This window comes from Gopherus evgoodei, chromosome 8, assembly GCF_007399415.2.
Source record: "Gopherus evgoodei ecotype Sinaloan lineage chromosome 8, rGopEvg1_v1.p, whole genome shotgun sequence".
NCBI classification, from domain to species: domain Eukaryota; kingdom Metazoa; phylum Chordata; order Testudines; family Testudinidae; genus Gopherus; species Gopherus evgoodei.
The window spans coordinates 60226479-60243742 of NC_044329.1; the positions used below are offsets into that span (position 1 = coordinate 60226479).

The following is a 17264-nucleotide window of genomic DNA, read 5'->3' on the forward strand; positions in this document are numbered from 1 at the left end:
GAAGCACTTCCACTGCCCTCTGTGAGTCCTTCTCCCCTGACTTAACTGAGAGAAGAGTACTTGTGTCGGGAAGGGCAGGAAGGGAGTGTCAGGTATACGTAAACACTGACCAGCCCAGCGGAGTTGGTATTTCATGACCTGCACTTCTACACTGCTAATATTGGCTGCAGAGAGAACGCTGATGTTAGTGTGTCAGTCTTCCCAGCGGATCCTGAGAATCCTCCTGAGACAGCACTGCTGGAACCACTACAGCCGCTTGAGATGTCATCTATAGGTTACCCAGGTCTCATGCCCGTAGAGAAGGGTAGGGATGACAACTGCTTTGTAAACTAAGACCTTGGTACCTATTTGTAGATCCCTACCATTGAAGACTTGTTTGAGTAGTCTTCCAAAGGATGTGCTGGCATAGCAGATCCTGTATTCAATTTCTGTGTCAGTGCTGGCTGTTTAGGAGAGGTGGCTGCTACGGTTGGAAAATGGTCCACATTTTCCAGAGGTTCTCCACTGATGATAATTTGTGGAGTATGAAGAGTAGTTTATGCAGGTGAGGGCTGGTAGAGTACCTTGGTTTTTGCAATGTTGAGAGAAAGACAGAAGCTGCAATAGGCATCTGCAAAAAGATTTATGGTATTTTGCAGGTCAGCTGCTAAGTGTGGGAGAATGATGCAGTCATCTACATACTGAAGGTCCGTGATGACAATTCTCGTGATCTTAGATTTTGTTTGGAGATGTCGGAGGTTGAGGAGTTTGCCATACATATGATACTCAATCCGAATTCCATCAGGGGAGGCAGTCACAGATGAGAATCAGGATCATAGCACAGTAAATGGAGAAGAGCATTGGAGCAGTGACATAGCCCTGCTTTACGCCAGTGCGAATGATGAATGGTTTGGTCTCTGAGCTGTTGCACAGAATGGTGGCAGTCATCCCATCATGGAATAGTTAGATGATGGAAATGAATTTCTGAGGACAGCCAAACCTACACAGCATCTCTCATAGGGCATCACGATTGATAGAGTCAAAGGCCTTGATTAGACTGATGAATGCCATGAACAGTTCCTGTTATTGCTCTCTGCACTTCTTGTGAATCTGTCATGTCAGAAAGATTACATCAGTTGTGCCTTGGGATGGTCTGAAGCCACATTGTGATTCAGTGTGATTCTGCAAGGGGGAGAAGGCGGTTGGGTAGGATCTGGGCAAGGATCTTCCCTGTGATGGAGAGGGGAGCAATACCTCTGTAGTTCCTGCACAAAGATTTGCCCTCTTTCTTGAATATTGTAACAATGTTGGTATTCTAAAAGTCAGGTGCAGTTTCTTCACAGGTCCAGATTCTGTTGAGAAGTTGGTAAAGTTTATTCAGGAGCAGTGTTCCTCTAGCTTTAAAAACCTCAGCTGGGATGCCATCTGGGCCTGGTGCCTTGTGATTTTTTGTCTGGGTGATGAGAAGCCAGACTTTCTGGGAAGATGAGGGATCAGCAAGGTATTTCAACACCACGCCTTGTGAAATAGACTTGCTGATGTCTTCAAAGACACTGGGCGATTTAATAGGCTCTCAAACTGTTCCTTCCAGCATTGTTTAATGGCTGCATTGTCCTTGAGAAGGGTGGAGCCATCCTGGGAACATAAAGGGGCTGGCCTTCGGAGCTTGGCCCATATATAGCTTTTGTTGCTTGAAAGAAGCTCCTTATGTCATCCTGGTCTATGAAATTCTGGATCTCAGAGGCCTTCTCTTGACACCACTTATTTTTGATGTCACGTAGTCTCCTTTGGACTTCAGCTTTGAGCTGGTGATAAGCTTCATGTTTTCGTTGCTTTGAGGAATCATTTTTCCAGTTTTGCCAGTTACAGAATTCAGTTCTTTTCTGCTGAATTAATGCTAGGATTTCCTCATTGTTTTCCTCAAACTCGTCTTGGTGCTGATGAGTGGAATATCCTATAGTTTAAGCACATGCCCTGTGAATGGTATTTTTAAGTTGATCCCAGTGCTCTTGAATGTCAATGACATTAACATGCAAGTTAGAGAGTTTCTCAGACAGGTATTGTTGGAACTTCTCACAGCTGGCTTGGTCCTGAAGTGCTTTGATGTCATACCGATTTCTCGTAGTCTTTGGGTGTTTACGGTGTGGTGGAGTGAGCTGCAGATACATGACTGATCTTACTAATCAATGTTCTGTCCAACAGTGATCTATACCTCTCATGGCTCTTTTTATATAGACATTGGTGTGATCTTGAACTCTGACTATAACATAGTCAAGAAGGTGCCAGTGTTTGGACAGAGGATGTTGCCAGGTGGTCTTAAATTTGTTACTCTGCCTAAAGATGGTATTTGTCATTAGCAGGTCATGCTCCACACATTTGCTGAGGAGAAGAATAACATTGGAGTTTACATTATCTACCCCTTTTTTGCCTATTTTGCCGCTCCAGAGTTGGGAGTCCCATCTGACTCTGGCAATGAAATCTCCCAGGAAGATAAGTTTATTTACCTTCAGTGTAGTTGTGAGGACGTCATCAAGAGTGCTATAAAACTGTTCCTTGTCTTCCTTGTCATCAAGTGTTGGGGTGTATATGCTGATGGCCAAGGCATATTGGTTGTTGCTGAGCTTGAGTCAAAGAGTTATGAGACGCTCGTTGATCCCCATGGGAAGCTCCAAAAGCTGACTGATTTTATTTTTGATGGCAAAGCCAATCCCGTGAATGCGTCTCTTTTCAGGTGGCTTTCCTTTTGAAAAGAAGGTATAGCCACCTCCATCCGCTTTTAATTGGCCATCTCGCTGGCAATTATTGCAGTTCTTCTTTCTGGGCATTCATTGTGCTGAGAGCCCATAAGCGCTGGGACATTCAAGGTGATGAAATTCATTGTCTTATATCTCATGTTTCAGCCTTGGAGTTAAGTGATCCCACTGGATGCGGCCATCCAATCAGAAGAGTGTGAGACAGCCTATGTTTACAGCACCTTTTCTAGCTCCTTCCCCATTTGGGGTGAGCAGAGGGGATCCTAAAAAGGCTTGCTCAGTCACAGTCACTGTTGCTGAAATGCACTTCTGACTCATTCAAGCAGAAGATGACTGTCACACGGCTGCTGCCTGCATGCAGAGATGTGACTAAAAACTCCCAGAGATCACTGCTCTTGTCTTCATCGCCACTCGTCCATCACTGCCGGGCTTTGTGAGGATGTGAGCCCTTTGGCACAGACCTGCACGTGAAATCTTTTAACGTGGGGAAACCGGTGTGCAGGCGGTGACCACACAAGACTTGACAGGAGGAAAACCTTGACCCAATGGCAAGGAGATTCAAGACAACTGGGGTCTCCCTCCTGCTGTAGCTCTCATTTGCCTTCACAGCCGCAGAGTACTAAAGGGTCTTCTATATACGCCTGATCCACCATTGGATCTTGTGAAATTTGGATCGTGGTTAATCAGGAGCTTCACCTCAGACCTGCTCACCAAGGGGGACCCTACCAGGCACATGAAAGTTCCAGATGATGTAGCTCTGAGGGTCTTTAGCCCACTCAAGCCTCTCCACCACAACAAGGTTGTGGTCCATCAGAGAGGAAGATTGGATGTATTGAGTATGTGAAAACAACAGTTTTTCAAAGGCTTATATCAGCCAAATTTGAGTGGATTTTCATGGGGACAGCAAAATGCACATCCCTGGGATAAAGGTGATCCCCTTCAACCTTCAAAGTCCTGCTCCAAAGCATGAGGGCACTAGAGATTTTCAAGGAAAAGATTGCCATAAGTTTTGACCACGGGCAAAACTATATATTGTTTCCTAGCGTCGTTCTTGGAAATGACTGAACAGTTTTGGCAGACATTTTCTAAAACAAGTCAGCCTGGAGCAGACACTCAGCATGGAAAATTTCACCCCAAATAGTTAAAGTTTGGCCAAATTATAAATAATTAAAAACAGGGTCTTATAATGGGAAGTGTAAGCCAACGCCAATAATAGATGGTGCTACCAGCTCCACCTTTAATATAGTTTTTCCTGTAGGCAAATGGGACTAGCTATACCAGTATAAGATACCTTTATACCATTACAACTGTGCCCATACTAAAGTTGGTACTGGAATGATTGTATTGGTAAAAAATTACCCTCTGAATCAACTTAGTAACTCCAATAAGCTTTCAAATGTAGACCAGGCTTTTGACTGAATTGTTATGGGGAGATTTTCAAAGGCATAAAAGACAGGTGCCTGGCTTTCATTGAAAGTTAATGGGAGATGGATGCCTGTGCCTTTGCAAATCTTCTGTTAAGTCTCAAACTTATAGCAGCTTCCTGATTCCAATTTCCTCACTTTAGTACAGTCTTTTTTGCTGACCCATCTTAACTTGTTGGTAGTTGGCTGTTGTCTCAGGAGGCCGCAAGTTCCCTGTTTTATAGTTCCTAAACTTCCTTTAGGTTACAGTTATTGAATACCCTTTATTTTATGCTCTTCCTGAGCTCCTTTGAAATTCACAACATTTCCTTAATAACTAATTTAGTGAGGCTTAATTTAAAAAGATAGCGGAGTGTTTTACTGCTCCTTTTCGGTAGGACCCAAGGGAAAAATAAACAAACTCATAGACAGAAACACTGGGCCATGCGTGTTGCTGATGTAGGTGAGTGCTACTTCAGTTAATTTTGCCTACTTGTGTGACAGTGACAAATTTGACTGATCTGAATGAAAAAAATGAATTGAATGATCTTTCTATTGCAGTTAATTTAGTCTATATTAAAATAAGGATATGAAAAGATGTATTTGTTCATTGGGGGTCTTAGAATTAAACTAAGTATGAATAGATATTTCCTCTCAGTTATAGAGAGAGATTATTCTTACCTCTCTCCCAGGGATTGAGCTGCCTCGGCATTAAAAATACGAATGAAATTACATTAACCCCTGTCTTTCTGATTCCAGTGGCCTTAATTTTTCATGCAGTGCATTGCAGAACTTGTTGCAACAAGTTATTGAGTTTAACAGGAATAAAGAAGGGATTTAACATTTATATAAACAACAAAAATGTCCAAAATTCTTACAGTAAGTAATAAAGTATGTACAAAGAGTTTTGGAAGGGATATAAACTCTTATTCTTCAGGGCTTTTGACAATCTCTAACTATGGCAATTCCTAAATTAATATTACTGTGGCTTCTTTTTGTTTGGCTTAGTGCTTGTGTATAAAGAATATTTTTGGGGGGGTGGGAAGGGAGGGTTGTATGGCCCCAATTGACATCCTATTGACTTGAGTAGAGCTTTGCACTAATTGCAATTAAAACAGTTGCTGCTAGTTCATAGTTGCCATGGAAATCTTGAAAGAAGCAATATTGTGCCATCCAAGGCAGCTGCTGAATAGTTGATGTGATCCATTAATTTTTGGTTATTTCTTCTTAGATGTTGTTATATAAGACCTTGAGAATGTGTGATTTGAGCTGAAGCTTGCCAGAAGCAAAGGTGGTGGTAGAGGCATTAAAATGGCTTGATGGGAACCACTTATTACCTCCAAAGAATTACAGAATTCAGTTGTCCTGCTGGCTACCTCCTAAGCTAGCTTTTCAGCTCCTTCCCACTGCCTGCCTTTTCTGTCCCTGCCTCCTTCAGGAGGCACGATGCCTCACGGAGCATCGAGAACCACCAGGGCAGTGTGTATGCTTCACCATCTCATTGAATGGCCAGCTTTGCTCTGCCCTTTTTGGGGCAACTTGTACCTTCTAGTGTGCATGCAGGACGCAGCCTGGCATTTCCCCTTGTGCAGAGGAAAGGCCTGCATATGTCCTTTTTCAACACACTCTTGTGCACCTGCCTAAGGCAAAAACTGGCCTCTAGCAAGGAACCAAATGTACACACAGTAGCTACTGAGAATTTGCATTAGAACATTAAGAAAACTGTTAGATAAATGATTGAACTCTATCTTAAATAATATTTATACTTCATATATGTACATGAACGTACATAACTGATACTTCTAATTGTACTGTACTGTTTCATTAATCTGTAAGGCTGCAAGGACATGAGAAACACTTTTGTACATGACGTTCTGGGTAATAGCAGCTGAGCAAAGCATTCACTTGCATTGAGGTGGGTGGAATCAAATGAGAAACGTGGCTAATCAAGGTTATACTGGGTTAAAATCTTTATCTCCTCAGCTTATCTCAAAATTCAGGTCATCATTAAAAGTCTGAATTTTGGGAACCCTTTTCAACTGAGGCGGTTAGTCTGCTATATTAGAAAATATGTTTTAGAAGGAAAATGTTATTTTTAACCATGGATCTTTGTTCATTATGCAGTGATGAAAGGAGCTGTGGTATTACAGTCCACTTTGGAAACACGTTGAAGTCTGTCCATTGTGAAATTAGATCCATAAAGAACAAGATCTTTGATTGTGATACCTGCATATAAGATCTGAACCAAAAATGTCTTGTATAGATCCATTTCAACACATTACAGTGAGTACATTTGACTTTCCTATGCATGTTGTATTCTGCAAGCAGTTACTATCAATAACTGTATAATGTTAGTATCATCATGAAACTTGAAAGACTCTCAGTATAAGTTTTGGTGAATTAAGACTAGATTTAGGAGAATTTTATTTAAAATGAAATTTGATAGATATTATTGATGCTTTTGTAAAATTTTCAAAAGTTCCCAAGGGTATGTCAACACTGCAGCTGGAGGTGAGCCTCACAGCCTGGGTAAACAGACTGGCACTAACTTGGCTTGAGCTAGCATGCTAAAAATAGCAGCATGGACATTGCAACACTAGTGAAGGCTCGGGCTAGCTACCTGAGCTCAGGGATTGGGTGGGTCCAAACTCAGGTGGCTAGCTGGAGCCTCTTCACCTAACTCACCTTTGAAAATAGAACTTGCGCTCCTACGTCACATATGCACTTTTCAAATATTACCTTAGATACTAATTGTAAATTATCATAATTTCAATGGCTTTTGGATTCAAGACTCATAAACAGTTCGGTCATGTGGTGCTTTGATAATTTGACAATTATATTTGCTCCTATTAATATTCTCATTAATTGGTTATCAGATAGAACTGAGAGCAGAAGAGTTCACCAATTTTCTACAAATGCAACATCAAATGTGTTTAACTTTCTCTTAAAAGTGATTTTTCTCGCAATCTTGATTGGCGTGATAAATTGAAAATAATTTAACACCTGAACCAAAGTCTACTGAAGTCAAGGGAAGGCCTTACCAAATTCTCCAACTTTGCCTACAAACTTAGTCTATAAATAACTAAAACTTTGCACATTGAACAATGGAATCACAAATCCCATATGAACTGGAATCACTAATGTAAGCAGGATGTGTTCATAATATCACACATTGTTCGTAACTGTTTGGGAAACCTATTATAGCAGGAAAAGCAATGTGTGTTCAGAGGTGGTTACCAATATACTTGTCATAATGTTGAACTTCTGAGTTGCTAAATACAGTACATGTTTCCTTGAAATGATCACTTATCAACTATGTGGTTTCTCCCCCTATAGTCACATCCTTTAAATGAGTCTGCAACCAACGGATGTCAAGCACATGTTTTATTCACGCTGAAGCTTTGTGAAGGCTGTTGTGATGCCAGTCTCAGGTTGGCAGGCAGCATTATTTATAGAGTTTAAAATGGCCTGCCAACTCTGAAGATCACTATTTGTAGTCTGATGGCTAGTATGTATGTGTACTGTCCTCTCCTGGGTGGAATGTCAAACCTGCTCAAATATCTGTGATTCAGCTGTTTGAGATATTCGCAACAAAACAAAACATGCCTAATTTAAAGAATCTGAGTAGCTCCTTGAGGTCAGTGGCATTACTCATGTGCTTAAAATTAAGCACATACTTTAGAACTTTATTGAATCAGGGCTTTAGCTTATATTTCATTTAGCTGCTCAGAGAAGTTTGGTACGACTGCTGCTATGGGACAGAAATATAATGGGAAAGTGCAGTTTTTAAAACAAAGTGTAGTTAAATTTCTCCTCTCCTGTTAAACCATTGTTCATTGTCAATAAAAAAGTTAAAATGAGACATAATTTTCATGACTTTTTGGTTGAAAAGTGACATTTCACAGAAAAGCATAATCAAAATCCTGAACTTTGGAGTAATCTTTTCCTAGTTTTTAAATGTTGTCCCTTTTCTTTTTCATGAAAGCCTCACATAAATAGAAGAGGAAATCGACTGAGTGAGTTATTGAGTTTACAGGAAGTTAGTGAAACTCACTGCTCTGTTAGAAGCACAGAAATTAGAGAAATAATTTTCCTTCCTGTAACCTTTCTCCAGTTATATTGATGTTTAGGTGTTGATTGAAAGAATAATAGGTAAAATATGTGCAGCCTCGAGTGTGAATTTTTTTTTTAAAGTTTACAGTGTCCCTTTAAAAGAAGGAAATGTACTTTATAAAAGTTATTTAAACGAAACAATCCCTTTCCTCCCTATCCCACTTATCTGCTTAAATTTTCTATTTGGTACCAAGGAAGTAAAAATGTTATACAATTGATGCAAGTCAGAACGGTTTGATGTATGTTTTGTGCACGGTTACATCTTGTCTTCAGATTAAATTATGTGACTCAGCATCCCATGCGTGAATGGTATTAGGCACCTTTAAAAAATATGAAACCTTCTGAATTTCTCAACAGGCACAGAAGATTCTTATTCAAAACCAGTTCACTTTACAGAAAAGTTTGAATGAAACTTGAGTGCACTGTTCTGATTCCCAGGATAATGGTAGTAAAGTGAAATGTAATCAAACTAGTTTTTTTAAAAAGGGAATAGTGAATAATTGTCGCTTACTTGCCTCATATGTAAGAGAGAGGAAGTAAGTTAACTAGAGAGTTTTTATTGAGGACTGGAAGACATTAAGATGAGAGACAGGGAAGGGTAAGCTAGGGGTTGCAAGAAAGGGAGAGGAGTGTGTGCGTGTGTGTGTGTGGCGGGGGGGAATGAGGTACAAAGAGATGGCTGTGAGTGTACTCATGACAAGTCTATGCTTGTATGTACACAGTGTTACCCACACAAAATTCTGTTACTCACACACTCAAGGGCATGTACCTTTACTCAGTTCCTAGGGCTCAAGGCGTAACCCTCTTAATTTAGGAAGCCCTATACTTTCCCAGTTCCTAGGGCTCCAGGTGGAAAGCACCTAACTTTATCCCTCTGGGCTCTACTACTCCGTGGGCTCCGGACAAACACCTTTCCCTGTGGACTCAGAGCAAACACCCTTTCCCTATGGACTTAAGGCTTAATCTTTTGCAGGTTTATGGGGTCTTTTACCAGTGAAAGAACCTTGCATAGTAATATACTACATAACCTCTATTAATTAACAATCACCAAAAAAATAATTCACACACTAAATATACAGTGCTCACCACTCCCAATAAGACAGATGAACTTTTCTTGATGGCCAATCAGGACCAGGTCCATCTGGGGGACTCCAGTTTCTGCATGGTGTCATTAGCAGAGTATTGAGGTCTGGCAGCTTTGATCTTTGGGGTTGTGTCCTGGAGTTGGTTCCCAACAAACTTCCTTTTGGACTCCAGTGAAGTTTGAGTCTAACTAAGTTTTCTTTAGCCACCTTAAGATCTGTTTCTTTATCTGGTGATAGTGGGTGCCATTAGGACAGGGTCTCCTTCTTAACAACCTGATATTACATTGTTTAAATGTAATTTAGATAGAATGTGAGGATGTGACTTCCTGCTTTTAGCTTATGGCTGCTGTCTCTCCTAATATGGCTGCTACTGCTTAGCCAAAGAACAAGGCCTCAGACCTTACAACGGAGTAGACTGAGCCATTAGAAGGAGAATATTCCTGGCAGAAATTCCTGTGACTCATATAATCCATCCAGGTGGCCTGTATGGTTGAGTGATTTCCTCCCTGCTTTTCCACTGGAAAGGTTTAGTTAGATTTGCAGGAGAAAGAGGAATTGAGGTGTAAGTGTCAACCCCTCCCTAAGTAATTTATGAGACTAAATCCCATCTTCAAAAATGTCACTTTTGAACATGGGAATCAGGCTTCTAAATTTCTTAATGGCTTTTGATAATTTTATCCTCAGTGTCTAAGGCCCAGGTTTTTAGAGGTATTTAGAAGTTGCTTTGCTCAGTGTTGCAAGGCCTAAGTGACTTATATAGTTAAGTTCCATTTTCAGAAATGACTTAAGCATGTTGGAGACAAAGTCCCATTGACTTTCAATGTCCATCCTTCCTCTCTGCTCCTAGGTGTTTGGCTCTCTAGAGTAATGGCCTCCAAAAAGACAAATTTATCTAGCAGTGGAGATCTGTGGGTGGGTTTTTGTATTGTGGGCTGCTGCTTTTAATTATAACCCTATCTTTAAAAGAGCATCCATAAAGAAACACCACATTGTAAAACAGATGTTGTTCAGCAGACCTGAGTCCTGTGGAGGTAGAATATATTAATTAACTGTGTTGTAAAGTATCATCAAGAAGCAACAAAAACTGAGAGGCAGAAATGAAAGAAGTTTTCCCTGCCCTTCTCCAACTATCTTGTAAAACTGCTCGATAAGTAAATTTCAAAATGACAAGGAGAAGTTACGTTTTTTTTTCTTTTAAGCCTTCATGCCTGAGAGGCAAAAAGCACTGGGCATGCTAAAACTTCTAGGGTATGTCTTCACCACAGAGTTAGCCTAAACTCTTATGTGGGTGTTGCACCAACCCTCTTTGCTTTTCCCCTCCCCCAATCATCTGAGTTTGGCATTACTTTCAATCTGGGCTCGCTGGCGCGGCGGGAGGTCTGGGTTAGAACCTGGATTTTGCTTTCACTCGGGCTGGTAACCTCACTTTGCAGTGAGGGCTTTGGTTAAATCATTCAAGTGCTGCTGGTCCTTCAATGCCCTCCAAAATTCCCTGTGTGCCCAGAAGGACAGACAAGCTTTTCCACAATCCATTGTCAAGGAATCATAGGGCAGCTCAGCTTACTGCTGCAAAAGAACTATGGGTTATGCCTCAGAAGCCCTAGTGAGACACGTGGAGGAGTGCAGCACTGGTGAGAACACAGTAATTTGGGGATGGCTTTGTGGTGTGGCTTCTCGCACCCAGGCTAGGCTAACTTGGCTGCTGAAACCTGGGTGCTGACCCCCTGGGCTAACTCTGTAGTGAAGACATACTCCTGGAGTCACTCTGAATGCTCTCTCATTTTGTTTTGTCATTACGGTGTGACAATATACTGTGCAAAGCTTCATATTGCTGACTGCTAGGAGGAGCATGTGTTCAGATTGGCTACTGAGTTTTTGTCTGTTCTCTCTGACTCACAGTTACCTAGTTGCTTGCTAGTCAGCTTTGCCGTCTGAAAGTCACTGTCTTGAGAAATCAATGCAGAGAATTAATGATAACGCTTACAGGGACTGTCATTTATCGTACGTTTGTATAGTGCCTAGCACAATGGGGCCCAACCTTAATTGTGGTCTTTAAAGCCTAGTACCATATAAATGTAAAATAATAATGCAGTATACATTGTTTCATCAGTAGCGCTCAATGCACCTCACAAAGATGGCTCTGTATCATTATTCCTGTTTTACAGAGGGAAAGCTAAGTCACAGGCATATGTAAGTGATTTATATGAGGTCACACTGGAGTCCGTGACAGAGCCAGGAACAGAACTTAGGTCTCCCAACTCCCAGACCTGTGCTTTGTTGCCCATATATCATGTGTATGGGCCATAAATTATTTAGGTCAGGGGCCATGCATTCTATGTTCTCTACATTGTCATACACAGTGACAATGCTCATAAAATATGGAACGAGCTTTGAGTGCCACAATATAACAGCGCTGGGCAAATTGGAGGGCTAGATGGTTAAAATAAGAAGAGACCTGAACCAGATTTTGAGGTTCAGCAAAATTAAGGCTGTTGCTTTTGTCCTCCTATTTTCATGTCTCTAGACTTGCTGGTTCCATTCAGGCACTATGGCATTGGGAGTGCTGACATACCATGAGTGAGGTTTCTCTTGAAGTTTCAGAATCTGATAGAAAACAGGAAGTCCCTGAGATTGCATGAGATTCTAACTTCTGGGAGCATAACTGAATTGGTGAACTTTTGTGTTCACTCTTCACTGTTACTCTACTAGGGTCTCTTTACGCTCTGAATTTTGATACATACTGGACATATACACTCTGTATGCGTAACTATACTCATACAGTATATGCACAATATACATATATATTCAGCAACATTATTTAGGTATAATTGTATCTTTTTTATTGCTGAAAGGCAGTTAAAAACACAAACTAAAATAATACATCTTGCAAAATAGCTTTTCACTTCTTGATAAACTGTCATTGACTAATTAAATGCTTCATAGCAGGTACCAAGCTTGGAGAGAAGCAATGTTATTCATTGAAACTAAAATTAAAAAAAAAAAGCGTGGGAGGAAATACCTGTTGTGTAGGAGTGGCTGAAGGAACATCAGGCTACATGTAATGCATTGTCTTAACTTTCAATAAAGCTACAAGAAATTAAAGGGTGCAGCTCAGCTGTATGATGTTCTTTCCTGTATGCATTTCTCTTACATTTTGAATAGGGGATTTTTATTTTTGCTGCTCCTTGGACAAATGAAAGCTATTTTTTGACAATTTATTTCTGTTTTTGGAGTTTTATTTCCTGTTTAACCACATGCCATTTGATTTCCAGGTGGAACACCAATATTCGCACAAATTAACTGTGACGGTATTGAAAGCCACAAATGTTACAAAAGGGGCTTTTGGTGATATGCGTGAGTATCACTGTTATTGATTCACCAATCTTCATTGCTCACCTATTCAGTTGTTTCTTCTCACAGTGTGGGAGTGTTCTAAGCTTGTCATGTATTAGCAGTACCATTGGTGCTTTCTCTCTAGTTTTGCTAATACCCAGGAATTGCTGTTTAAACATATTTGCTTTGTCATTGTTCACTCATGTTAGTTCACATGGCACTTTTGCCACTTCTCCCACATTTGACCCCAAAAAAGATGAATGAATGAGTTGTATGCTGCTAGTAGCATCTAGAATAAGTCAGAGGTTGAGTCGGAAGTGAGTTCTCAGTGTAAGGAAACTGGGGGTGGCTGTGTCTTCAAAAGGTTGCGGTTTGGTGAAAGACCTAAAAAAAAATTAAAAAAAAAAAAAAGACGAAACAGAGAGAGAAAAACCCAAAACCCTGCTGATTCAGCACAGAGCAATAAAGCAGCTTTCACTATGAAAAATATCTATAGCAACAACATTATTGCTGCTTACTCTGTGCCTGTGTTTCTACAGGCACAGTTGCAGAACAGGAAGTCACTAGGAAGGATGACCTATGAAAAACATCAGTAGTTTTAAGAAAATATCAGCTTATTCCAAAAAAGGGTGTCAGCTTCTCATGTTTTTGCTTCTTTGGCTATGACTGTGCTATTATCAGGTCATTTCTCCCTTCACTTACTGTCCCCTGAAGATCACCACGGGGTCACTGCTTGGAGTGATACTGCAGCCTCCAGACTACAGCAGGGGCAGGCAAACTTTTTGGCCCGAGGGCTGCACTGGGTTTCGTAATTTGTATGGAGGGCTGGTTAGGGGAGGGGGTCATGGCCTGGCCCCCAGCTCCTATCTGTCCCCCCACCCGGAATCCTGCCCCATCCAACCCTGCCTGTTCCCTGACGGGACCTCGGGACCCCTGCCCCATCCACACGCACCCGCTCCCTGTCCCCTGACTGCCCCCGGACCCCTGCCGCCCCATCCAACCCCTCCTCTCATTCCTGAGCACCCCCTGCCCCTTCCAACCACCCCTTCTCCTTGTCCCCTAACTGCCCCCAGATCCCTGCCCTTGACTGCCCCGTCACCCCATCCAAACCCCTTCCTTCCTGACTGCCCCTACCCAGGACACCTGCCCCCATTCAATCCCCTGTTTCCCCCTCCAACCACGCCAACCCCTATCCACACCCCCATCTCCTGACCACCACTCCGAACTCCCCTGACCTCTATCCAACTCGCCCCGCTTTCTACCCCTTTACTGCGCTGCCTGGAGCACCGGTGGCTGGCGGTGCTACAGCCGCGCCACCCGGCTGAAGCCAGCCACGCCGTTACCACCAGCACAACGTAGCACAGAGCACTGGATCAGGCCGGGGTCTGCAGCTGCATTGCCCCAGGAACTCACAGCCTTGCCGCCCAGAGCATTGCACCAGCAGTGGAGCGAGTGAGGTGAGGCTGCAGGGAAGGAGGGACACTAGGGGAGGGGCTGGGGGCTAGCCTCCTGGACCCAGGCAGGAGGGTCCCCCAGGCCGGATGTGGCCCACGGGATGTAGTTTTCCCACCTCTGGACTACAGGAATGACTGTGGTCCCTGGGTTGCTTCTCTGCAGGGGGTTTTCGTTATAGCAGCTGTCCCTTCCCCCGCACACACCAGTAAATCCCCCTCATGTTATATTGGAGCTAGTGCAATGCTTCTCTTCAGTCTGTCTCCTTGTGCAGTGGAACCTTGGCAGTCCCTCTGCATTTGGAGTCTTCCTAACAATGTTTTATGCACTGTTGTTATAAGTGACACTTAAGATCACAATAACTGAAAGGAATTAGAGAGTAAATATTGTCACCATTTCTCATTTACTTTTACTTTTTTCACCTCCCTCCCTCCAGTCAACAGCATTTTGTTTCACTGTTTTCCCTGTATAATCAGTCAGTCAGTCTCTCCAGTATGTGTGGGTCTTTCACACTATAACAAGGGACAGTTGCAAAACAGTAGGAAAAAGTGATTGATAAACCACTCAGATTCCAGTGTAGTACCGACAACTTATTAACGTTTATTATTTGTTCTGTGGTAGCAGCAGGACCGGCGCTAGGGTTTTGAGCACCCTAGGCGGATGGCAATTTCGTCGCCCCGCGTGCTGGTCCCGCGCCTCCAGTGGAGCTGCCTACGGAGGGTCCCGTGCTCCGCGGCTACGGTGGAGCTGCCACAGTCGTGCCTGCGGGCAGTCCACTGGAGCCGCGCAAGCAGCCGAGTGTCCGCAGGCACAACTGCGGCAGCTCCACCTGAGCCGCGGACCAGTGGACCACCCGCAGGCACCACTGCGGCAGCTCCATGGGGGCTGCTTGCCCACCCCCTCTGGCGGTGCCCTGACCCAGGGGACACCCTGGGCTGCCGGCTGCCGCGGCGGCGCCCTGACTGAGGGGACACCCTGGGCTGCCGGCTGCCGCTGGCAGCTCAGACTCCCTGTCTGTCCCAGCAGCAGCGGCTGCTCAACCATTTAAAGAAAAATTGGGGGGCGCTTTTTGGGGCCCCCAAATCTCGGCACCCTAGGCAACCGCCTAGTCCGCCTAAATGGTTGCACCGGCCCTGGGTAGCAGCACCACATGAGGATTTGGGCCCCTGGTGCTAGGCCCCAGACACATCTAACTTTTTGAAGATGACTACATTTCAGGTTGATTGGGCTCCTTAAATTGGCTGACCTTGTCGGGCCTTGCATTCCACTCAACAGTATTTCTCCATTTGGATATTTGTTTCTAATGCCACCTTTTGAATGTTCCATCTGACTAATCCCCAATTTTCAGGGAATGTGCTAGGCATCAGTGACCAGAATCCTATTGATGTTGATGAAAAAAGGAGGAAATACTTTGGACATCTGACATCTGTTTAGCAGACCAATCATCTTCAGCCACCTCTGTAATTGTCTATAGATGAAAGGACAGGATGATAGAAGCCATTAAGAGATTCCAGTATAAGACCACTTCCCATCTCCCCTGTGGCAATTCTGCCAATATAGTTTAAAACTGCTGACACCCTGAAATAGAAAAAAAAGAACAAAGAAATAAAAGAATAAGAATGGTGAGGGGATGGGGAATGATGGGGGTGCACCCTGAGCCCTTGGTATGGAGGACAGAATAGGGGACCCAGACATAGGGAGGAATAGAGGGGTTCACAAAGTCCTGGGCTTGGAGGGGTGAATGGGTGACCTCTGGCATGGGAGGGAACGGGAAGGCACATAGATTCCCTGGCATGGGGAGGAATGGGGGGCACACAATGTCTCTGGTACGTGGGAGAGTGGGGTATCTTTGTATGAGGGAAAGAGGGGATAAAGGGGGATAGGAGGGCCATGGAAGGGACTGTGGGAAATGGGGGTGCACACAGCCCCTGGAATGGGAGGAGAATGTGGGATCCTGGTGTGGGATGGGGGAGGGGCAATAGAGGGTGTGATAGGATCCCTCTGGGGTGAAGCCTGGGACTGTGGGACCGCTGTGCCCTATGAACTCTCTCCAGCCTGGGCTATATATCACAATGCTTTGCTAGTGACCAACAGCAAATGCCTCCAGGCGCTTTTATCACTCAGCACAACAGCATGTGGAGCCCCATACTCAGCTAGATTGCATGAATACTCTCAGAGCCACTCATGAATCACATAGAGAAAGGCACCAGAGTCAAATCCCCCCAGCTCCCAGCACTGTAGCCCAGGAATATACTATCTTGCACTGCTCAAGACGAGCAACGTAGATTTATTAATCAGTTCATTAAATGGACATAAACCAGCCTTTATCAAACTTGAGCAGATTTGTCCCACACTTCATACAAACTCATTGGTAAAGATAAACAGTAAAACAAATTTGTTGACTATAAAAGGTAGATTTTAAGTGAGTGGTGGGCAACCTGTGGCCCATGGGCAACACACGGCCCGTCAGGGTAATCTGCTGGTGGGCTCCAAGACTGTTTACATTGACCGTCCGCAGGCACGGCCACCCGCAGCTCCTAGTGGCCACGGTTTGCCGTTCCTGGCTAATGGGAGCTGTGGGAAGTGGCAACCAGCACGTCCCTGTGGCCCGCGCCATTTCCTGCAGCTCCCATTGGTCAGGAATGGCAAACCACGGCCACTGGGAGCTGCAGGTGTCTGTGCCTGTGGACAGTCAATGTAAACAAACTATCTTGTGGCCTACCCAGTGAATTACCCTGACGGGTTGCAGGTTGCCCACCACTGTTTTAAGTGATATTAAACGGTAGGCAAAAAGTCAGAGTTAGTTACCAAAAGAAATAAAATATAAGCATGCAGTCTAAACTCGCAACACTGTTAGATTGGGCAACAACTAGATTAAGCAGTTTTTCTCACCCCACAGGATATTGCAGTCCTTATTATACATATTTCACCCTTGAAAAATGGTCCAATCTCCTCTGTTGGAGTCTTGTCTTCTTCTCGGTGTCTTAGTTGCTTGCAGCATAGGTGGGGGCAGGAGAAGGGACCAACCATATGGCTACTCTGTTTTATACCCTCAGTCCATGTGCTTGGAAAACACGAGTCCAGGCATGTCTGGGGCAATGCTGAGTCTCCCAGCAAGGTTGAGCAATTCCCCTGGTGTGGACTCA

General features: G+C 43.6%; 1 protein-coding gene across 4 annotated transcripts in view; it reads left to right on the forward strand.

The window, feature by feature from the left end:
* Positions 1 to 17264, forward strand: part of PLA2G4A (phospholipase A2 group IVA) — a 308898-nt gene that overhangs the window by 190633 nt on the left and 101001 nt on the right. For all 4 annotated transcript variants that reach the window (XM_030572624.1, XM_030572622.1, XM_030572625.1 and 1 more), the window contains exons 2-3: positions 6260 to 6418; positions 12606 to 12687. In XM_030572624.1, the coding sequence (XP_030428484.1) occupies positions 6386 to 6418; positions 12606 to 12687 (115 nt within the window). In that variant the 5' untranslated portion in view covers positions 6260 to 6385. The remainder of the gene's footprint in view (positions 1 to 6259; positions 6419 to 12605; positions 12688 to 17264) is intronic.